General features: G+C 42.8%; 1 protein-coding gene across 5 annotated transcripts in view; it reads right to left on the bottom strand.

The window, feature by feature from the left end:
* TTN (titin) overlaps positions 1–24,781 on the bottom strand; it is a 281,676-nt gene that overhangs the window by 25,078 nt on the left and 231,817 nt on the right. For all 5 annotated transcript variants that reach the window (XM_082658166.1, XM_082658171.1, XM_082658170.1 and 2 more), the window contains 10 exons: positions 7,624–24,729; positions 6,705–7,001; positions 6,009–6,596; positions 5,613–5,915; positions 5,199–5,495; positions 3,550–3,837; positions 3,138–3,437; positions 2,429–2,731; positions 2,034–2,339; positions 164–1,930 (listed from right to left, as the gene is read on the bottom strand). In XM_082658166.1, the coding sequence (XP_082514292.1) occupies positions 164–1,930; positions 2,034–2,339; positions 2,429–2,731; positions 3,138–3,437; positions 3,550–3,837; positions 5,199–5,495; positions 5,613–5,915; positions 6,009–6,596; positions 6,705–7,001; positions 7,624–24,729 (21,555 nt within the window). The remainder of the gene's footprint in view (positions 1–163; positions 1,931–2,033; positions 2,340–2,428; positions 2,732–3,137; positions 3,438–3,549; positions 3,838–5,198; positions 5,496–5,612; positions 5,916–6,008; positions 6,597–6,704; positions 7,002–7,623; positions 24,730–24,781) is intronic.

Here is a 24,781-nt window from a genome sequence, read left to right as displayed (position 1 = left end):
TTTAGACTGATTTAAAATCATCCCCCTTGCTTTACCTGACCAGCTCTCTAGTGACTAGGAAATATGTGAGAAGGTGATACGTGGAAGAAAAGCAGTGTTTGAGTTGTCACTAACACATTCAGTTGCGGAATGAAATATATTTGAATAATCCTCAGTCACTTACCTACTGGGGAAACAGCTAAGGTAAATTTGCTTGGGTCACTAGGTGAGCTTAGGCCGGCAGAATTTTCAGCGTATACACGGAACTGGTAATCCAGGCCTTCCATTAGTCCAGTAGCTCTATGTTCTCTTGCAGATATTGGTGATATGTTAATTCTTTGCCACAGGATGCTATTTCTTTCTTTCTTTTCAACATGGTATCCAGTAACTTCTGAACCCCCATCATAAACTGGAGCATCCCAAGTTAGGGACATGCCATCAGAAGTCACATTGTATGTAACTGGCTTTCCTGGGGGGCCAGGAATCCTGAACTGGTGTTTTGCCACAATGATGTTTGAGTCAAGTGGCTGGCTGACTCCATATCTGTTTTCTGCCCTAACTCTAAACTGGTATTCAGCATCTTTGACTAGATTAGGAACTTTGAAAGTTGTCCGGGCAACACTGGAACACACCATCTTCCAATTAGTTTGTGAAGCTTCTCGCTTCTCAATGCTGTAACAGGTAATTTCTCCTCCTCCATCATCATCGGGCACATCCCATGATATGATGACACTGTCAGCCTTGATTTCATCAAATCGAATGGGCCCTTTGGGCTTTGATGGTGGGCCAAGTGTGATGATTGTAATGGGAAATGAGTTTCGACAAACTGCGTTATCGAGAATAATGGTGTATTTCCCTCCATCCTCCTTCTTTGCATTCTTAATACTCAAAGTAAGTTTGTTTTCAGTTTTACTCAAACGAACACGTTCGCTTTCTTTCAACGGCAGACTGTCTTTCAGCCAACTGATAGATGGTTTGGGTTTTCCTTTATAAGGTAACTCGAGGTGCACATTATGCCCAATTCTCACAGTGACTTGTGCCCCAGGGATTTCTGACAGGTCAACTTGCGGCGGAATTACAAGTTCTTTCACTGTAATTGGCCCAATAGTGACGCCATCACTCAGTCCTTTCTCATTTCTGGCAGACACTCTGAATTCCAGGACTGAATGTTCCTTGAGTTGGCTAACCTCAATTTCACATGTCTTACTTACGCCAGCATGTGACCATGTTTGTTCGCCTTCACCTTTCCTTTCCACAGTATAATCTGTGATGACACTACCACCATCAAAGTCAGGCTTGGTCCAGCTCAGGGTAACAGATGTTTTTGTTGAGTCTTTCACTGAGAGATCGCGTATAGGAGCTGGTACTTCGGCAGCCTTCACTGGCTGTGTAGTTTCACAGGGTTCCCCGATTCCAATTTCATTTTCTGCAAGAACTCTGAAGAAGAATGGAGTTTTCTCTGACAAATCTGTTACCTTAAAGGATGTGCTAGAACACTGGTGTGACACTGAAGACCATGTTCTCTTGGTGGCATCTTTCTTCTCAATGATGTAGTTAATTATGGGAGATCCTCCGTCAATGAGAGGAGACTCCCAGAGCAGTGTGACTGTGCCTCGAGAAACATGTTTAATCTGTAGATTCTGGCAGGCAGCTGGTGTATCAAGCACTTTAACGCTCACAGTTGAAGACGTTGGCTGACCAACGCCATTTTCTATTGTGAGAATATATTTGCCCGTATCATTGCGAGTGACTTGAGGAATAGTGAGTAATGAAGATGAATCAGTGTTTTGAATGCTGTATCTGGCATCACTGCCAAGATTCTTCTCGTCTTTTCTCCATGTGACAGTAGGTGGAGGTCTGCCTTTGAAGGGAATCAACACTTGTACGTCTTCACCGGCTTTAGCTATAATGGAGGTCCTGAAAGCCACATCTAGGTCGATCTCTGGTTCCTCTGTAGACATAAAATGGGCATATACAATGAATTTTAAAGCAAGGAAATGAGTGATTTCCTCTATTAAAAAAATAAAAACACAATCATACCAGTAGGTACGTACCAAGTATATCTTTGGCCTGTACGGGTTCAGTCATTTCTATAGGTTCCCCTTGTCCGGCACAGTTTACAGCGGATACCTGGAAGTAGTAATTGACTCCAGGTTTCAGGTTAGATACCACATACTCTGTAGTTCTGACCTCTCCTTTTGTAGAGACAACAGTCCATTCCTCTTCCTCTCCTTGTCTCATGCCAACAACATATCCAGTAACAGCACTGCCCCCATCGTAGACCGGTTTACTCCAGCCAAGAGTGATGGATGATTTAGTTGAATCTTCAATTCTTATCTTAGCCGGTGGGCCTGGAGGATCTGGCATGGCCAATCACAGTACCGTAATTACATAATCGTGTACAGTTTGGTGACATGAAAGAAGACATAGGTGAAGACACCACACTTACCAATAGGATCAGCAGCTTTGTAGAAGTCAGATGGTTCAGAAAACGGACCCTGTCCAGCAGCATTTACAGCACAAACTCGATATTGATAGTCACTGTGTTCCATGAGTCCTGTCACTTTCTGTCTGGTGTCACGGATAGTCTCCTTTAGGACTTTAAACCATCCCAGACTCTTCTTGTCTCGTTTCTCAAGGAAATAGCCGCTTATGTCACTACCACCATCTGCAACTGGCCTGTTCCAGACAACAGTCATCGAATTCTTGGTTATCTTTGTCACCTCTGGCACGCTCGGAGGCCCAGGTGTGACTGTTTAGAAAGGAAGAGGAAAATGAGTTCAAAGGATCAACATTACTGATAAATTCTACCTTTTAATCTTCAAATCCTATCTAAGAATATTAGTTTCATTTATTATACTTTCTACCTGGTGAAAAGGATGATAAGGAGAAGCAATATGATGAACAAGAAAATAAAAGTCAATCAAGCTCTGAAAACATATTCATAAGCTAGCAGAATAGTATGTATGTATGTATGTATTTATTGGCCGCGTTGCATGGCTTGAGGGATCTTAGTTCCCCAACCGGGGATCGAATCCGTGCCTCGGCAGTGAAAGTGCCAAGTCCTAACCACTGGACCACCAGGGAACTCCCAGTTTATATTTATTTTTAAATTTTCAAGTATTTGATTTTAGTTTTCTAATGAAATCATGTCTCACCAAATGCATTCTTTGCTACCACTGGGTGAGATTCCAGTGCATCACCAATTCCGTATTTGTTCACAGCGCGAACCCGGAAGATGTATTCATTTCCTTTGATAATTTTGGTGGTCGTAAGGATGTACTCTTCCAAATTTTCAGACACCATAGACCACACGACCCGGCTTGTCTCACGCTTTTCCACGATGTAGTGAGTGACTTTTGCACCGCCATCATCCGCTGGAGGCTGCCAGAGAAGAGTTATCTTTGTAGCAGTGACGGTCTTAAATTCAATTGGTCCACCTGGAGGTCCTGGTTTGTCTGTGAATGAAAAAACAAAATGGTATATTAGTAAATTTTAAAATGCTTCTAATTTAAAATTATTAAGTTTTAGGCAAACAAAATATGATGTGGGCCCGTATTCACCACCTACCAAGGATCTGCACTCTGATGGTGGCTGAGGCTGAGCCTATGGCATTCCTTAGTTTTAATTCATAGCTTCCACTGTTAAGGCGAGTTGCATCTTTGATGAGTATAGCTGCAAGGTCAGTGGTATTTTCGACACACACCAGTGCACTGGTTTGTAACTCTTTATCATCTTTATACCACTCAATGGTAGGCTCAGGTTTGCCAGAAATGCCAGCTCTGAGCTTCACAGATGTACCTGCTCTGTATTTGACAACTTCTGTATATTCTAGAGGCAAATCAATTACAGGTCCACCTTCAAGAAAAACAGGTGAGAAATATTTAGAAAATCACAAGGATGAAATGAATAATTGCAGCAACTTCAAAGTAAGCTCATTGGCCTTTATTAAATAATACACACGAAGTAGTTCTAATACTATTTACATTTTACATTTAATTTTACAAGCCACTCTTTTATCACAGATGGGGAAGAAAGACTGTGAGTAAGCTCTGTACCCCAGTGACACTGCACTAATTGCACAGGGACTTAAATGCCTTTGAAATGTATTTTAACATCTATCAGGTGTTTTATTCCAGTGATGCAATGGGATATGGCAGTGAGAGCATCCCTGCAGAAGCTGAATTATATGTTTTCTTTTATTCTAGTTCTCCTTCCTCTGACTACCTCTGATTCTTTTTATTTTCCCTTCCCAGTTCACTGGTATCCAAGTGGGGGCATTTCACATCAGACCCTTGAATTCTGAATTATCTACTCACAGAGCTGTAAACTTCCCTGGACTGATTTTCTGCCAGGCTGCTTAAAATTTTTGAGAAACAGAATTAATTTGGCTTGCTTCACAGTCTCACAAATACTGACTCAGTGTCTACAAAGCCTGGTTCATAAAGAGAAGCCCTGGGATTCTCAGCATGAGGATGGGAGTAGATACTTTTGCCCAGATACCATCCTTGAAAATGGGGGCTTTTAGAAAAAGTGTCGCAGTGTACCTAACTCTGATGAAATTTTAATTTTCAAAGCACTATTGAGTTGAATGTGCCACTTATTTTCCAGAATGGTCAAGTATGTGTATTTTGGACTGACAGCCATGTAGAGAGAATTCTGGAGTCTGTCTGTTTGAATACCCACCCTATTGTTAATGAGCTGCTTGATGTTGGGGAAGTTATATAAGTGCTCTAAACCTCAGTTTCTCTTCTGTAAAATGGGCTTATCTTAAGGCTGTTAGAACTAGGGGAGAGAATTCATGGAAAGTACCCAGTAAATGTTAGCTGCTGCTAATATTATCATCATTAATGCCTCTGTTTAGTCTTTCACTTATTTCAGAGGAATATTCTCTGGGCATTCAACCATGGTCTTAATTGTTGATGCTGAAAATTTTAAATAGAAGAGTGAAAACACCAACTCATGTAATCAAAGCATCATAAAAGGTTGAAGTCAGAAAGCCCTTTAGGTATCCTGTAGTCCAAATCTCATGTTTTACAGTTACGTCAAGAGGCCTGGAGGGGTTATGGAATTTTCCTACGACTCACAGCTAATTCATAATTTCTTCTAAAAATCTAACAACGTACATAGTAAAAGTTACCCACAGATTAGGACCACAAAAGTAAGACAAAATACTGAGTTAAATTGCTGTCGGGATTCAAACTGCTAAAAATGCTTACCATAAGAATCGATGCATGTAATGGGGCCTGCAACCTCGGACGGATTGCTGATGGAACCGATAGCATTTCTAGCAAAGACACGGAATTCATACTGGGAATTCTGAGTCAAGCCAGAGACGGTGAGTTGAGTCTCGGTAACGTTGGTGAAGCTGGCCTTGGCCCATCTGCCATCTGGAAGGTCTCGTCTCTCAACAATGTAGCCTGTAATCTTGCTTCCTCCATCATAAGCTGGTTGTTGCCATGAAAGGTTGACAGAGTTCTTTGAAACATCAGTGATACGGACATTTCTTGGGGGTTCTGTGGTAATGACAGGAAGCAGATTAGTGGCACTTATTTCAACATTATTTTGCTTTGCAGAAAGAAGGTTTGCATTTTTAAGTAGTGAGAACTGTCCTTCTAATGACAAATACATACCGCAGGCATCAATGGCTAGGACTGGTTCTGAAGGATGGCTGGGTTTTCCAATACCAGCAGCATTTTCTGCATACACCCTGAATTCATAGACGAGTCCAGCACTGATGGTTGTGACTGTGAAGTGAGTGGTGCGGATGACCATTTTGTTGGCTCTCTGCCATAAGATAGTGTTTCTGTCTTTCATTTCCAGGTGATAGCCTATAACTGCACTGCCTCCATTGGACACTGGTTCATGCCAGCCCACGGTGATACTTTCTCGAGTGACTTTAGTGACCCATGGTGTAGATGGCGGTCCAGGTGTTGCTACAAAAGAGAGAAATCCCACAGGTTAATACAGACATTTAAAACATTTATGTATATGGAAACCTGGGATCTTTGAAAAGTTTGACAACTTACTGTATGGTAGTTTGACAACCACACAAGCCGAATCTATGTGATCACTGATGCCAAAGCGGTTTTCTGCCTTGATGCGGAATTGGTATTCTTCTCCTGTGGTCAGCTTCATGACCTTAATCATGGTTCTTGCAACTGTCGCAGACACTTCAGTCCATACTGCAGTACTTGTCTCTCTCTTGAGTACAATGTAATTGGTAACCTGACTTCCACCATCATACTTAGGTGGCTCCCATTTGAGAGTCACGCTCTGTTCAGTTACATCACTAATCACAACAGGGCCAGTTGCGGGACCAGGCCTGTCCAGTATGATGATGTTAATGAAAGCTTTGGTTGTTCCACTGGAGTTGGCAGCAGTGATCTCATATCTTCCAGCATCAGCAGCAATGCTTTCTTTGAGATTGATGGTCAGGTTCTCAGCAGTAATTTCAGTGTTAAATCTCATGGTTGCTTTCAGCGGGACGCCATCTCTTGATAAGGTCACTTTGGGCAGTGGTTTTCCAGAAATTGGAATATCAACTTTAAGGTTTGAACCAGATCTAACATAGACGGTATGACTTGGGAAGTTCTTCATGTCAATTTCAGGTGGTTCTGAAAAATAAGAGTATGGAGGGTGAAGGTGAAAAACGTTTTATTGCAAATTAACTTAAGTCAATGCAAGTAATTTCAAATTTTGCTTCTGCATAAAATTAGACATACCTAGCTGCTCCTTTACAAGGACAGGAAGCAGAAGCTCTCTTGGGTCACTCAGACCAGCTTGATTTTCAGCAAACACCCGGAAAAAGTATTCAGAATTCTCCCTCAGACCAGAAATGACATGATGGGTTGACTTTACCACTGCACATCTCACCCAATTTTTCTGTCCTTTTTCTAGTGCTTCAATGACATAATGTACAATTCTGCTTCCACCATCATGTTCTGGCTTCAACCAGGCCAGGGAAACACTATCTTTGGATACACTTGTTACTCCAAGTTTTTCGGGTGGGCTTGGTTTTTCTAAGAAAGTAAAACATCAGAAGAAAGAGAAGTTATTACAACATTTTTTCCCCACATGTGTTCTTCCTGCATTGTGAAAAGAAAGATTTTTAAATGAAGGCCACAGAGTTACTTTTATTTGAGTCTTTCTTACTTTTTATATGATCAGTTTGGCTTCTGAGCCAAGCAAAACTTTCCCAGGCTTTGTCATTTTATGTTAGAGCATGTCATAGCATTCAAATCAAGTAAGTGTCAAATGACCAAATAAAATGATTAAATTTATCCCAAATTTATCATGGGTGTAAAAACGAGGAATGAGATGAACAATCTTGTAAGAAACACTATCATACAATTTCTGCACACACACTATATATGTTTATATATATATATATATATATATACATATGCAGTCAAATTCAATTATACTTAAATTCAGAATACATTATCCAACTCCAGCTATGTAAATTTCTACTTTTTTTAATCAAAGACTTTCTCTAGTAGTAAGATTTCATTTTGTGCTATAGTACGAATTGTTCGAGGTGTGAACCAAAAGCATTTAAGATTAAACAATAATTAAAATGATTCACACTAGTCTAGGAAAATGAATATGGATATGTAGGTTTTCTTTGTTCTTAAAACATACCTGTTATTTTTACTCCTTCCTTCGTTTCAGCTGGTACACCAACACCAAACTCATTTTCTCCGGAGACTCTGAAGTAGTAAATCTCCCCTTCTTGTAAGTTGGTAATTTTGTAGGAGAGGCGGTTACAGTTGCTGGTCACTGAGACCCATGCTTTCTTACTGGCCTCCCGTTTTTCTATGTAGTAATTCTTCACTAGTGCTCCACCATCATTTTCAGGAACATCCCAGGATAACACTGCAGACTCCCTGGTGACATCATGTACAGTAATATTGGCTGGAGGACCAGGAGAATCTAAAACTTTGACAACTAAGGTCAGTGAAGCAGCATTCAAAATATTCTGAATTGTTAATGTGTATTTTCCAGAATCATTTCTATTGGCATTTTCAATAGTCAGTGATGTATGAGAGTCTGTGGAATCAATATAAGCTCTAGTGCGGAGGTCAGTGTCTGGTTTGCTCCAGGAGACACTGGGTACTGGTCTTCCTCGGAAAGGCACAGTCATGGTAAAGGAGGCACCGGCCTTGACGATCAAGGTCTTCTTCATTTCACTGTCAAGATCAAATACAGGTTCTTCTTCTCTTTCCTTTGCTATCTGGGGATCGGAGCTATCACTGGGATCACTAGCACCGACCTTATTGATAGATCTTATTCTGAAAATGTATTCGGCTCCTGTGGTTAGTCCACTTATTGTATATTCTGTGCCCCTTAAGTTCTGAATGGCAGTTTTCCAGTCAGTTTCATCAGATTTTTTAAATTCTACAGTGTATCCAGTTACTGGGGACCCACCATCAAATAAGGGCTTAACCCAGCCAATAGTTATATTGGTCTTGCCTGAGTCCATGATACTGGGTTTGGATGGAGGAGATGGTAAGAACACGGGATCTTCTGCCTGAATTAAGGGAGAGGTTTCACTTGGAAGGCTCAGGCCTGCAGCATTTTCTGCATATACCCGATACTCATATTCACATCCTTCCCGAAGTCCTGTTGATTTCACTCTCAGATCATAAACCGGTTTTTTGTTTACACGCACCCATCGTAGGCTGTTTTTCTCTCGCCTTTCAATTATGTATCCAGAGATTTCACTGCCTCCATCACTCTCTGGTCTTGCCCAGCAAAGTGTCATGAACTCTTTGGTCACAGATGTAATTTCCAAAGATGTGGGTGGACTTGGAACCGTAAATGGATCTAGTGCCTTTACAGCCATACTCTCCAGGGGCTCGCCAACACCATATTTATTAACACCGGTTACTCTAAAGATGTATTCATTGCCCTTGAGCAACTTGGTCACTTTACAGGATGTTGTCCTTAACTCTCCTTCACATATTGTCCAAGCAAGGCGACTTGTCTCGCGTTTTTCTACAATGTAATAGTCGATAGCTGCGCCACCATCTTCTTGGGGTGGTCCCCAAGAAACAGAGCATTTCTCAGCAGTGAGGCCAGTTATTTCAAGTGGTCCTGCTGGTGGGCCAGGCTTATCAAGTACCTTGCAATTAACTGCAAAAGACCGAGTTCCAGCAACATTCTTCAGTGTTAGCACATACTGCCCAGAGTCTCGTCGGACACAGTCTTTCACTGTTAGCAAAGTATTGTAGTCTGTTGAGACAATTTCTGTTCTTGCTCTCTCTTCAATTTCTACACCATCCTTGGCCCAGGAAATTACTGGCAGAGGTCGCCCTGCAATGTCTGCATTTATCTTAAGGACCTCTCCAGCTTTGACAACAATGACATCTCGGAACTTGACATCCATCATAATTCTTGGAGCCTCAACATCGTCTTTAACGGTGATAGGTCCAGTGGATTCAGATGGCTCACTAGTTGAGTCAGCAGCATTCCTTGCGAAAACCCGGAATTCATAACGCTGGTCTTCAGTAAGTTCGGTTACTTCAAAGTATGTTTCTTGTACATTAGTAAAGTTGCACTTCAGCCACCGGCCATCTGGTAGTTCTCTACGTTCAACAATGTATCCGGTTATCTTAGCTCCACCATCATAATGTGGCTTAGACCATTTAAGTGACACTGATTTCCTTGTGATATTTGTGACTTCAGGTTGTCCAGGAGGGTCACAAGGGTCTCTTGCAGGGACTGGTTCACAAGACTTACTGCATTTACCAATTCCAGCAATAGTCTCAGCATATACACGATACTCATACATCAGTCCTTCATCAAGGCCGGAGACTTTCCTTTGAGTAGCGGTGATGAGGCTCTTATTTACTTTTGACCAAAGAACGCTGCTTCTTTCTTTATACTCAAGGTGATAGCCAAGTACTTGACTTCCTCCATCATTAACTGGCACTTGCCAGGTTACCAACATGGTGGATTTTGTGGCATGCACAACTTTAGGAGTACCAGGAGGACCTGGGGGGCTGAATGGATACTCTGCAACTACAGCTGAAGATGCACTGTAGGAGCTCTTTCCGTAGCGGTTTTCTGCACAAACACGGAACTGATACTCACTTCCTGTTACTAGACGAACTATTTTAATGGATGTTCTTGCAACTGCCTGTGAAACTACGTGCCATGTTGTAGAAGAGGTTTCTCTCTTTTCAACGATGTAATTGCTAATCTGGCAGCCGCCATCATATTCTGGAGGATTCCAGGAAATGGTTATATTGTCACAACTAACCTCATCAATATGTATAGGTCCGGGAGGTCCTGGTTTGTCAAGCACAATTATAGTAATAGGAACTGTTATGGATCCAGCACTGTTTGAAACACATAATTCGTAAGTTCCAACATCTTCCCTTGAAGCTTCCTTAATTGTTAGTGATGTTACAGTCTTTGAAGAAGAAACATTTACTCTAGTTGTCTCTTTAAGAGTCTGACCATCTTTTTTCCAGCTTACAGTAGCTTGAGGTCTTCCTTTAAATGGAACATCAATCTTCAGTTGGTCTGTAGCCTTTACATTGAAAGTATTGAAAGGAAGCTCAACTGAAGGCTTTATTTCAATATCTCTTGCAATTACTGGCACTCCAAGTTGTCTTGGATCACTTTTTCCTTTTTCATTAAGTGCAGCTACCCTGAAGATATACTCCTCTCCAGCAGTTAGGCCAGATATAGTTGCCTCTAGAGTCTTAACTTGTGTGCACATGCTCCATTTTTCACTCCCTTTGGTCTGCATTTCAACTACATAACCGGTAATTTTGCTGCCACCATCACTTTCTGGTTTCTCCCACTTAATTGTAGCTGTGTTACGGGTCACATCAACAAGAGTTACTCTTCCAGGTGGGAGGGGTGTTTCAGAAACTTTAACAGGTTCAGTTGTTTGAGCTGGCAAACCAATCCCATATTCATTGGAAGCCAAGACTTGGAAGTAGTAAGAACATCCTTCTTGCAGGTTTTCAATCTTAAAAGTGTTCTTCGTGCAATTGTTTGTAACAGTAGCATACACTTTTCTTGTAGTTTCTCGTTTTTCGACGATGTAGTTCGTAATCTTAGCTCCGCCATCAATAAGCGGTGGTTCCCAAGCCAGTGTCACTGAATCTTTCTTCACTTCTCTTACGGTCAAATTCACAGGGGCACTTGGTGAGTCGAGAACTCTGACGTTAACAAAAGCAGTTTTAGAGCCACTGTTATTTTCTAGTGTCAGATTATACCGACCACTGTCAAATCTGGTAACGTTATCAATTACCAACATTGTATATGAGCTGGTCACCTCAATCTGGGCCCGGTCAGTGAGAATGCCTTCTGCCTTTTCCCATTTAACTTCAGGTTCCGGTCGACCTTTGATAGTGACAAATAAGCGTAAAGTAGCACTCGCACGCAGAATGACCACTTTTCGGAGATCAGCATCCAGTTCTATTTCTGGTGGCTCTTGCCTCTCTTTAGCAACAACTGAACCAGGTATAGTTGCAGGTTCACCTACGCCTTCAGAATTGATGGCACAAATACGGAAGTTATATTCAGTATTTTCTTTAAGCTTGGTCACGGTGAACTGCTTTCCTTGTAATCCTGTTGGTGGACTGCACGTTGTCCATTCGGCAGCAGCGGCTTCTTTGACTTCAACAACATAGCCCTTAACAGGAGTGCCGCCATCATAAATTGGCTTATTCCACACCAGGGAGACAGACGATCTGGAAGTGTCTGCCACTTTTAGATTACTTGGTGGTCCTGGTGGATACAGAGCATCACATGCACGATAGAAAACAGATGGCTCACTAGGTTCACCCACACCAGCTGCATTTTCAGCAGCAACTCGGAATTCATAGGAATGCCCTTCAGTAAGGCCAGTTACCCTGAATCGAAGATCTGTGAGTGTTTTCTTGTTGCACTTGGTCCACCTGATGCCTGCCTTATCTCGTTTTTCAAGAACGTAGCCCTCGATTTCAGCACCTCCATCATCCACTGGGCGTGCCCACGTTACGACCACAGACTCTTTGGTGATTGCTGAGGCTTCAGGTGGGGAAGGAGGACCTGGTGGTTTATAAGGATTACGGGCTACAACAGGCTCAGATTCCAGAGGCTCTCCAATTCCATATTTATTCACAGCCATGACACGGAAAATGTACTCATTACCAGGAAGAAGTTTAGTGACTTTGTAGTTAAGGGCCTGTACCTCAGTTGAAACCTGGGTCCAGGAGAGTCTGCTTGTCTCTCTCTTTTCAATGATGTAATGTGAGATATTAGCACCACCATCTTGTAAAGGTGGGTTCCATGCCAGGTAACATTTTTCAGCAGTCACTCCAGAAACTTTCAGAGGCCCTTCAGGAGGCCCTGGCCTGTCAAGTACCTTTACAGTGATTGGTATAGACTTTGTTCCACCCACATTGCTGAGTTGCAGGATATATTGTCCTCCGTCACTACGTATACAGTCTTTGACAAGAAGAGTTGTTTTCTGAATAGTAGACTTAATTTCCATCCTGGCAGCTGTTTCTTCAAGCTCTTTTCCATCTTTTGACCAAACAATGTCAGGTATAGGTTTGCCACGGATATCAGCTTCAAGGACAAAAGTCTCTCCTGCGTGAACAGCGATGACATCTTTATATCTGGGATCCAGTGAGGCATTTGGTGCATCGATTTCATCTCTTGCAGTAATGGCGCCAGTGCTTTCAGACGGTTCACTAAAGTTGCCAGCTGCGTTTCTTGCAATTACTCTGAATTCATATCTTTGGTCTTCTACAAGTCCACTCACTGTATATTCAGTTTCTAATACATTAGTAAAGCTGGCTTTCATCCAACGGCCGTCAGGTAGATCTTTCTTTTCTACAGTATAACCTGTTATTTTGCTGCCACCGTCATAGGCAGGTTTCTTCCATTTCAGTGTGACACTGTTTCTTGTAATAACAATGGCTTCAGGGCGACCTGGTGGGTCACACGGATCACGAGCAACAAAGCATTCCGACACTTTGCTCGGCTTGCCGATGCCAACAATATTTTCAGCAGAAACTTTGAACTCATACTCAAGGCCTTCATCAAGCCCAGTTGTTTTGAATTTGGTGTCTTGAATGGGAGTCTTATTTAATTTGACCCATATAATGCTGTTCTTTTCTTTCTGTTCAAGATGGTAGCCAGTAACTTTGCTGCCTCCATCATTAACTGGCTCGTGCCACTGCACAAGCATTTGATCTTTCGAGACTGATGTCACAAAAGGAGTGCCAGGTGGTCCGGGTTCTTTAAATGGATATTGTACAATAACTGGTTTAGAATCCAAGGGGGCACTTCTTCCATACCTGTTTTCTGCAAAAATTCTAAACTGGTACTCAGTGCCTGTTTTCAGTTTGGTTATTTTAGTTGTTGTTCTTGCAACTGTTGCTGATACCATGTGCCAAGTGGTGGTAGTTGTATCTCGCTTCTCTACAATGTAGTTGCTTATTTGGCAGCCACCAGTATAGGCTGGAGGTTCCCAAGATATGACCACAAAGTCTGCACTAACTTCATCAAACCGAACTGGTCCAACTGGAGGTCCAGGCTTTTCCAAAATGATAATGCTGAGATTTTCAATTGCTGTACCTGCACTATTTGTTGCTGTTATGGTGTATTTTCCAAAGTCGTCTTTGTTACTTTCTATAATGTGCAAAATAGTTGATGTAGCTGTTTGCTCAACATTTACTCTTGTTGTCTGTTTAAGAGGCTCGCCATCTTTGACCCATGAAATTTCAGGTCTCGGTCGGCCAATGACAGGAATTTCGATTTTAAGACCTTCTCCAGCTTGGACACTATATGTGTTAAATGGTAACTTAAAACTAGGCTGTATAGTCAAGTCCTTGGCTATGACAGGAACACCAAGCACTCTTGGATCGCTTTTTCCTTTCTCGTTGTAAGCCTTGACACGGAACTGATATTCTTGTCCAGAACTCAAACCAGTGACAACTGCATTGCAGACTTTGGATTCAGCCACAACACTCCATTTTTCTGTTCCTTTGGGCTGCATTTCAACAACATACCCCAGGATTCTGCTACCACCATCATGTTCAGGTTTCTCCCACATCAGCGATGCACTAGTCTGGGACACGTCAGTGAGTGTGACCTTTCCTGGTGGGGAAGGAGGTTCAGCTGCTTTCACAGCATCAGCGGTTTCCACTGGAACACCAACTCCAAATTCATTTTCAGCCATTACTCTAAAGTAGTACATGGCTCCTTCTGTAAGATTCTCAACTTTAATGCTTGTTTTGCTGCATTTATTACTCACATTAGCATATGCTTTTCTGGTTGACTCACGTTTGTCAATAACATAGTTCTTGACCTTTGCACCCCCATCGATGATGGGTGGTTCCCATATCAGAAGGACAAAATCTTTTCTCACTTCTTTGACTGCCAAATTCTGTATCGGTCCTGGGGTGTCGAGAACTTTCACAGTTACAAAGGCAGATTTAGATCCACTGCTGTTTTCCAGCTTGAGAGTATATTTTCCAGCATCGCTTCTATCACAGTTATCTATTGATAGTTGGGTATAGTTCGCTGCTTTTTCAGTTTGGACCTTATCTGTGAATTCACCTTCCTCTCGAGACCAAGTGATCTCAGGTGTTGGGCAACCTTTGAATGGAATGTGAATTCTGACAGATCCACCAGCTCTTACAACAATTCCTTTCCTTAATTCAGAGTCAAGGTCAAGTTCAGGTGCTTCGAGTTTATCTTCTGGTTTCACAGTACCAGGAACTGATGTAGCCTCACCTAAACCAACTTTATTGAGGGCACAGACTCGTATTTTATACTCCTGGTGTTCAGTGAGTTTTGAAATTTCAAATCGAGTGGCTCTCAGGCCAGTCTGTGGAGTAACTATTTGCCATTCTTCTTCATCTGCTTTACAGATTTCTACTACATATCCCAGGATCTCACTGCCACCATCGTAGATGGGTTTACCCCAGGCAAGTGTAATTGAATTTTTAGTGGTGTCTACAATGTGTGCATTGATGGGGGGGCCAGGTTTGAACACAGGATCGCAAGCCTTATAATAAACTGTAGCTGGACTTGGTTCTCCAACTCCAGCAGCATTTTCTGCAGAGACTCTGAATTCATACTCATGGTCTTCTGTTAATCCTGTTACTCTTAGACGCAAATCTGTAATGCGGCGTTTATTACATTTTATCCACCTAATGCCACTTTTGTCTCTTTTTTCTACAATGTAGCCAATAATCTCACTTCCACCATCACTATCTGGACGGCTCCAACAGACGGTCATGGAGTCCTTGGCAATGTTCGTGACTTCCAGGCTTTTTGGTGGTCCAGGAAGCACAAATGGATTTTTCATGAGTACTGGTGCAGATTCCAAAGGCTCTCCAACACCGTATTTGTTGACAGCCATTATACGGAAAATATATTCATTCCCTTCTAAGAGTTTGGTAACTTTCAGAGAATTGGTTACAACCTCTGAAGCAACAACAGTCCAGGCAAGCCGACTTGTTTCTCTCTTTTCAACAACATAGTGAGAAATGTTGCTGCCACCATCTTGAAGTGGTGGAGACCATGTTAATGTGCATTTTTCAGCGGTGACTCCAGTAACCTGGACTGGCCCTTCTGGAGGTCCTGGTCTATCTAACACTTTTACATTCACTGGGAATGACTTAGAACCTGCAACATTGGAAGCTCTTAAAATATACTGTCCGCCATCGATTCTAATGGCATCCTTTACAATAAGTAAAGCCTTGAAATCTGTGTTCTTTATTTCATATCTAGCAGATTCTTCAATTTCCTTATCTCCTCTTAACCACTCAATGGTAGGTAGCGGCTTTCCGTGGACATCAGCTTCAAGCCTGAATGTTTCTCCAGCATTTACCACAATTGTGTCTCTGAATTTTGGATCCATTGAAATTCTTGGGAGTTCGACCTCATCCTTGGCAGTTATCGGTCCAGTACTGTCAGAGGGTTTGCTTATTACACCAGCTGCATTCTTTGCAATGACTCTGAATTCATATCTTTGATCTTCAGTAAGACCTGACACAGTAAATTGAGTTTCAATGACGTTTGTGAAGCTGGCTTTCATCCAACGACCCTCAGGCAAATCACGTTTCTCTACAATGTAACCCGTAATCATACTTCCACCATCATATGCTGGTTTGGTCCATTGTAAAGTGATTTCATGTCTTTTAACTATTATTGCTTCTGGGGTTCCCGGTGGGTCACAGGGATCTCTGGCTACATAGCATTCAGAATTCTTGCTTGCTTTGCCTATACCAACAATATTTTCAGCATAAACTCTGAATTCATATCCAATGCCTTCTTCAAGATTGAGTGCTTTAAACTGGGTGTCATGAATAATAGTTTTGTGGACCTTTGTCCACAAAATACTATTTCTTTCCTTTCTCTCAAGGTGGTAACCTATGATTGGGCTTCCTCCGTTATTGATTGGTTCATGCCACTGTATAACCATGGAGTCTTTGGAAATGGCTGTGGCAAATGGTGTGCCTGGAGGGCCTGGTTCTTTGTAGGGATATTGAGCTACAATTGGCTCAGATTCCAAGGCAAAGCTTTGTCCATATCTGTTTTCAGCGAATATTCTGAATTGGTATTCTGTACCAGTCTTCAGTTTGGTCACTTTGAGTGTAGTTCTGGCAACAGTAGCAGAAACAACATCCCATACTGTGGTGGTTGTATCTCTTTTCTGAACTATGTAGTTAGTGATCTGGCAGCCCCCTGTATACAGTGGAGGTTCCCAAGATAAGGTAATACTTTCAGCACTGACTTCATCAAATTTAACAGGTCCTTTTGGAGGATCAGGCTTATCTAGGGTTATAATTTCGATGGATGCTGTCTTCTGACCAACAACATTAGCAACTGTGATTCCATAATGTCCACTGTCATCCTTATGAGTTTCTTTAATACTGAGTATGGTGAGGTCAAGTGAATCAGTAACATTGATTCTTGTAGTCTGCTTCAGTGGAAGACCGTCTTTAGTCCAGGTAATGGTTGGCTTAGGACGTCCAGAAATTGGCACTTCTATTTTCAAATCTTGGCCAACCTGTACACTGTAATTGTTAAATGCAGGTCTTACATCTGGCTCAATGACCAGATCTTTGGCAACTATTGGAACTGCAAGAGACCTAGGATCACTTCTTCCCTTTTCATTTACAGCCACAACTCTAAAAAGGTATTCTTCTCCCTGAGTTAGGTTGGTAATTACGGCTTCAAGGGACTTGACTCGAGCACACTCTGACCATTTCTCATGGTGTTTAGCTTGCATTTCCACAATATACTGAATGATTTTACTGCCGCCATCATGTTCAGGCTTTGTCCAGCTCAAAGAGACACTGTTTCTGGTGACATCATCCACCGTTATTTTTCCTGGAGGTTGTGGGACTTCTGCAACCTTAATTGGATCATCAGTATGGGCGGGAAGGCCAATACCATACTCGTTCTCAGCTGTGACTCTAAAGTAGTAACTGCAACCTTCTTGGAGTTGATCGATTTTCCAAGAACTCTTGTGGCAATTTGTGACAACTGCAGCGTATGATTTCCTTGTGGCTTCACGTTTCTCAACAATGTAATTTTTAATTTTGGATCCCCCATCCAACAAAGGAGGTTCCCATGTAATTGATACTGAGTCTTTGGTGATTTCTGTGACTTTCAGATTAACAGGTGGACTTGGTGTGTCCAGGACTCTCACAGTAACAAAGGCAGTCTTTGTCCCACTGCTGTTATCTAACGTGAGAGTATATTTTCCACTATCATATCGGTTGACATTGTCAAGAACAAGAGAGGTGAAGCTGCTAGTGCTGTCGATTATAGCTGCGTCTCGGATTTCACCATCCGCCTTTCCCCATTTAACTTCTGGTGTAGGACGACCTCTAATAGGAACAAATAACCTTAAGGAGCCGCCTGCCCTTATATTTATAATTTTCCTCAGTTCTAGGTCAAGATCAATGTCTGGTGCTTCCAATTTTTCTTCAACTATAATAGGTCCAGGGACGTCCGCATGTTCTCCAACTCCAGCTTTGTTAACAGCACAGATACGGAAGTTGTACTCATGCTTTTCCAACAGCTTCTCGACTTCTATATTTGTTTTATTGATTCCAGTCGGTGGAGTGCACATTGTCCATTCACCAACACTCACGTCACATTTTTCAACAATGTATCCTTGGATTTCACAGCCACCATCGTATATTGGTTTGCCCCAAGAAAGGAAGACGGAAGATCTGGTAGTATCAATGACTTTGGGATTGTTTGGAGGTCCTGGTTTATAAATAGGATCACAAGCCTTTTGGTAAGCAGAAGGTGGGCTTGGCTCACTGAGTCCAGCAGCATTCTCAGCTGAGACTCTGAATTCATAATTGTGATTTTCTAAGAGTCCAGTTACTCTCAAGCGCAGTTCGCCAATCAGACGTTTATGGCATCTTGTCCATCTGATGCCCTCTTTATCCCGTTTTTCAAGAACATATCCAAGAATTTCACTGCCACCATCAGATGCTGGCCTTTCCCATACAACAACCATTGAGTCCTTGGCCACCGCTGTGATTTCTGGAGCTTTTGGTGCATCTGGCACTACAAATGGATTCTTGGCAATTACTGGCTCAGATTCAAGAGGTTCGCCAACACCATATCTGTTGACAGCCATTATACGGAAGATATATTCATTGCCTTCAAGAAGCTTAGTAAGCTTGCAGCTGAGAGTTTGCACGTTGGCATCAACCACAGTCCAAACCAAGCGGCTGGTTTCTCTCTTTTCCACAATATAATTTATGATATCACTCCCACCATCTTGTAGTGGGGGTTTCCAAGCGAGTGTACATTTTTCTGCTGTAACTCCTGATATAACAATAGGTCCTTCAGGTGGCCCTGGTCTGTCAAGAACTTTGACATTTACAGTGACTGATACCTCTCCTGCAACATTTTTGGCTTTCAGTATGTAATTTCCACTGTCAACACGTATTGCGTCCTTTACATTGAGACTGGTGGCAAAATCAGTGCTCTTTATTTCTAATCGAGCTGTATTTGAAAGCTCCTGATCACCTTTTATCCACTGAGTGGTTGGTACTGGTTTGCCATAAATATCTGCATCAATGTTGAATAACTCACCAGCGTGAACCACAATTGTGTCTTTGTATTTTGGATCCATACGAATTCGTGGTGGTTCTACCTCATCTCTTGCTGTTATTGCTCCTGTGCTTTCTGAAGGCTCGCTAAACACTCCTGCAGCATTTCGAGCTATAACCCGGAACTCATATCTGTGATCTTCAGCTAGGCCAGTTACTTCAAACTGAGTATCAATGACATTTGTAAAACTGGCTTTCATCCAGCGGCCCTCGGGCAGTTCTTTCTTCTCAACAATATAACCAGTGACCTTGCTTCCACCATCATATGTGGGTTTCTTCCACTGAAGAGTCACAGAATTCCTTGTGACAATGATTGGCTCTGGCCTTCCTGGTGGGTCACATGGATCACGGGCTACGTAGCTTTCTGACACTTTACTTGGCTTGCCGATGCCCACAATGTTCTGTGCGGAGACTCTAAATTCATATTCAATGCCTTCGTCGAGGCCAGTTGTTTTAAACTTGGTTTGAGGAATGGGTGTCTTATTCAACTTAACCCAGAGGATGCTATTTCTCTCCTTGCGTTCTAGATGATAGCCAATGACTTTGCTACCTCCATCACTGACTGGCTCGTTCCATTGTACTTCCATACAGTCCTTGGAGGAGAGCGTTACAAACGGTGTGCCAGGAGGACCAGGAACTTTGAATGGATACTGGGCTACAGTAGGCTCTGAATTGAGGTAGGTACTCTTTCCATATCTGTTTTCAGCTGCAATCCTAAACTGATATTCACATCCAGTCTTTAACCTGCAAGCTTTTATTGTTGTCCTTGCAACAGTAGCTGACAGAATTTGCCAGGTGGTTGTGGAAGTGTCCCGTTTTTCTACGATGTAATTATTGATAGAGCTTCCACCATCATACTTAGGTGGGCCCCAGGAGAAAGTGATACTGTCAGCTGTCACTTCATCCATTTTAACTGGTCCCGTTGGAGGCCCTGGTTTGTCAAGGACAATAACATTAAGGGTTTCAGTAGCTTCACCAGCTGAGTTAGTCAGTTTAACTACGTAATGTCCAACATCTTCTCGGCAGGCTTCCTTTATCGTCAGTAGTGAGTTATTTTCTGTGCTCTCAGCATTTACTCTGGTTGTCTGCTTCAGTGGTACATCATCTTTATGCCAGGTTGTAGTTGGTGTAGGGCGTCCAATGAATGGAACATTGACTTTCAGATCTTCACCTGCCAGTACAGTGAAAGTATTGAACAGGAGTTTGAAGGCTGGTGGAATGACAAGATCCTTGGCAACTACTGGCACACTCAGTTGTCTCGGATCACTGATGCCCTTCTCATTCTGAGCGGAAACACGGAAAGAGTATTCTTCACCCTGAATTAATCCAGTAATAGTGGCTTCGGTGACTTTGACTGTGGCACATGTGGTCCATTTGTCACTGCCTTTGCTCTGCATCTCTACAATGTAGCCTAGAATTCGGCTGCCTCCATCATGCTCAGGTTTCTCCCAAGAGAGTGACACGCTATTTCTTGTGACATCCACCAAAGTTATTTTTCCTGGAGGAAGAGGTCGTTCTGATGCTTTCACAGATTCTGTGGTTTCAGCAGGGAGCCCGATGCCATATTCATTTTCAGCGAGAACCCTGAAGTAGTAACTACAGCCTTCTTGAAGCTGGTCTACCTTCCAGGAAGTCTTGTGGCAATTTGTTGCAACAGTTGAATATGCTTTCCTTGTTGATTCCCGCTTTTCAACAATGTAGTTACTTATTTTTGAACCTCCGTCAAGAAGAGGAGGCTCCCATGTCAGTGTGACAGATGTCTTAGTGACCTCCTTTACCTTCAGATCCTGTGGAGGGCCTGGTGTATCCAGTACTCTGACACTGACAAATGCAGACTTGCTGCCTGAGCTGTTTTCTATAGTTAGTATGTATTTGCCACTGTCGAATCTGTTTACGTTTCCAACGGTAAGCAGGGTATAAGAGCTTGTGGACTCAATGCTAGCTTTATCTAAAGATTCTCCGTGTTCCCGGGTCCACTTCACCTCAGGTACTGGCCTTCCTTTGATTGGAACAAAAAGTCTCAGGGTACAACAAGCTCTTATGGTAACAACTTTGCGCAGTTCAGCGTCCAGTTCAATCTCTGGAGGCAGCATCCTGTCTTCAGCCTTTGGAGTGCCAGGAACAAGTGCAGGTTCCCCAATGCCTTCAGAATTCATGGCATAGATGTGGATTTTATATTCCTGGTTCTCTGTGAGGTTGGTGATAGTGTAAGAGGTTGCCTTGAGCCCGGCTGGTGGAGTGACAATACGCCATTCATCTTCTTCTGGCAGGGCGATCTCAACCATATACCCAGTGATTTCGGAACCACCATCATAGATAGGTTTGTTCCAAGCAATTGAAATGGATGATCTGCTTGTATCTAGAACACGTGGGTTACCTGGCGGGCCAGGTTTAAACACAGCATCACAGGCTTTATAAAATGGACTGGTAGCACTCGGTGCGCTGATTCCAGCAGCGTTCTCAGCCATAATCCGGAACTCATATTCATGTCCTTCTGTCAGTCCAGACACTTTATATCTTAAATCAGTGAGAGTCTTTTTGTTGCATTTCACCCAGCGTTGGCCAGCTTTATCACGCCGTTCCACAATATAATTGATGATTTCGCTGCCGCCATCAGAGTCAGGATGTCCCCAGCAGACAACCATGGAATCTTTAGTAATAGTTGTAACTTCAGGATTTTGGGGTGGATCAGGTGGTCCATAAGGATCTAGTGCAAGCACAGGCTCTGATTCCAGTGGCTCTCCAACTCCATATTTATTTACAGCCATCACACGGAATATGTATTCATTGCCTTTTAAAAGTTTAGTGACCTTTAGTCTTGTTACTTGGACTTCTGAAGCTACATTTGTCCATGCCAGCCTGCTGGTTTCACGTTTCTGAACTACATAATTGTCAATTTTGGCACCTCCATCGTCCAGTGGAGGCAACCATGACAATATACATTTTTCTGATGTCACTTCAGATACAGCTAAAGGTCCTTCAGGTGGGCCTGGTCTGTCAAGAACTTTGACATTGAAAATATGTTTAGCAAAACCACCAGGATTGGTTGCTGTAAGGGTATAGGCACCGCCATCCCGTCTTAGTGAATCCTTGTTTACCAGATTAGTAGAGAAATCTGCCATTTTAATTTCTAATTTTGCTGTGTTTTCAAGCTCCTTTCCATCTTTGGTCCATTCCATTGTTGGAGGTGGGCGACCTGAAACATCAGCTTCCAGCTTGAATGCTTCACCTGCTTTTATTATAATTGTGTCCTTAAATTTGATGTCCACCATTATCCTTGGTGCTTCAATGTCGTCCCTGCATGTGATAGCATCTGATGGCTCAGACGGTGGGCTAATAGCACCAGCAGCATTTTTGGCAATCACACGGAATTCGTATGCGGCATCTTCTGTTAGTCCGCTGACTGTAAATTCATTCTCCAAAATGTTGCTGAAGTTGGCTTTCAGCCACCGTCCATTAGGAAAATCTCTCTTTTCAACTATATAACTGGTAATTTTAAAGCCTCCAGTATATTCAGGCTTAGCCCATTTAAGGGTCACTGTGTGTCTAGTAATATTTAGAGGAACCGGTTTCCCAGGTTGGTCAATGGGATCCAAAGCTGACATAGGTTCAGATGGCTTGCTCGGCTTGCTTTTGCCAGCCATGTTTTCTGCGATCACTCGGAATTCATAAGCAATACCATCTGCAAGTCCACTTGATTTGAAAATGTTGCCTGGTACTAATGCTTTGCTCACAGTCTGCCAGAGAATACTATTTCGTTCTTTTCTTTCAATGTGGTATCCTAAAATGGGGCTTCCACCATCAGAAAGAGGCTCATGCCAGCTGATTGTTATTGAATCCTTGGTAACTGCCATGACCTGAGGGGTACCAGGAGGCCCAGGAACCTTAAATGGATAGTTGGCAACTACAGATGCTGATGTGATGCCTGGTCCAACTCCGTATCTGTTTTGAGCTTTTACCCGGAATTGATAGTCCACTCCGGTAGTAAGGTGAGTGGCTTTGTAGGTGGTGCGTATAACGGTGGCTGCTAACTCAACCCATGTGGTACTGTCAGTCTGTCGCATTTCTACTACATAGTTGCTTATGGGTACACCTCCATCATTCTCAGGTGGGTCCCAAGAGAAGGTGACAAAATCAGACGAAACTTCATCAAATTTGATTGGTCCAGTAGGTGGCCCTGGGATATCATGGACTTGAATGGTGATGACATCACCAACCTCTCCCACAATGTTCTTTGCTGTTAATGGGTAGGGCCCACTATCACTTCTTACACACTCATTGATATTTAAGATGGTTGAAGTTGCTGTGTTTTCAGAATTAACTCTCTGGGTCTGTTTAAGAACCTGGTCTCCTTTCTTCCATGTAACTGTGGGCTTTGGTCGACCTAGCACTGGAATTTCAACTTTGATGTTGTCACCAGCTTTAGCAATGACTAATTTTTGATAAATGCCATGGAGATCCAATTCTGGAAGCATTGTCTGCTCCTTGACAACGACGGGTCGGCTTTCTCTAGGGGCACTTCTCCCTGCACTGTTCACTGCCATCACTTGGAAGGTATATTCTTCCCCTTCAGTTAGATTCTTCACAACACATTCTAACCCCTTCACGGTTGTGATGTGGGTCCACTGGTCAGAGCCTTTTCTTTGGGCTTCAATCACATAGCCAGTGATCTTACTGCCACCATCGTGCTTGGGTCTAGGCCACGCCAGGCTGACTGTGCTCTTAGTTGTGTCCATAATGTTAAGACTGTCTGGTGGTGATGGTACTTCGGAGGCTTTTACAGGCTCTGTTGTTTCTGTCGGCTCACCAATTCCGTACTCATTTTCTGCCATCACTCTGAAGAAGTATTCATGTCCTTCAGACAAGTCAGTAACTTTGTATGTGCATTTATGGCACTTAGTGGTGACCGTGGAGTAGGATTTCCGTGTTGCTTCTCGTTTCTCCACGATGTAGTTTGTTATATGTGAGCCCCCATCTATCAGTGGGAGGTCCCAGTGCAGGGTGACACTCTCCTTTGTGATGTCAGTAGGCCTCAGGTTAAGGACAGGTCCTGGTGTATCCAAGACTCTGACGTTAACGAAACCACTTTTCTTCCCAGCGGGGTTTTCAATGGTCATCACAAATTTACCGGTGTCATATCTGTTACATTCTGGGATGATCAGGAGCGTGAACGACTCTGTGCTTTCAATGTTAGCTCGGTTTTTAAGGTTGATATCATCTTTGGTCCATGTCACTTCGGGAGCAGGACGACCTTTAATGGGCACAAATATTCTAATACTGAGTCCTGCTCTCACAACAAGGGTTCTTCGAAGCTCAGCGTCTAGTTCGAAATCAGGAGCCATCTCCCGTTCTACAATTTCAACATTTGAAATCACTGCTGGCTCCCCAACACCTGCATCATTGATGGCACTGATTCTAAAATTGTATTTTTCTTTAGTCTGAAGATCAGGGACGACAAACTCGGTGATTCTGAGGGTGGTTCCTGTCGTATCCTTTATCCAGGCATCATCTCCTACTTTTTGATGCTCTATGACATAGCCAGTGATTTCAAGCCCACCATCATAATGAGGCTTGCCCCATGCCAAAGAAGCAGATTTCTTGGTGGTATCAGTGACACGTGCATTTGAGGGTGGTCCTGGGGGATCTGAAAAGGAGACAAAGGCACAAAAGTGTTAAGGGTTTGGCTTTTGTATAAA

The sequence above is a fragment of the Grampus griseus genome (assembly GCF_964374135.1).
Source record: "Grampus griseus genome assembly, chromosome: 7".
NCBI lineage: Eukaryota > Metazoa > Chordata > Mammalia > Artiodactyla > Delphinidae > Grampus > Grampus griseus.
The sequence above is the reverse complement of the archived record's forward strand: the minus strand, read 5'-3'. Positions and strand labels throughout refer to the sequence as shown.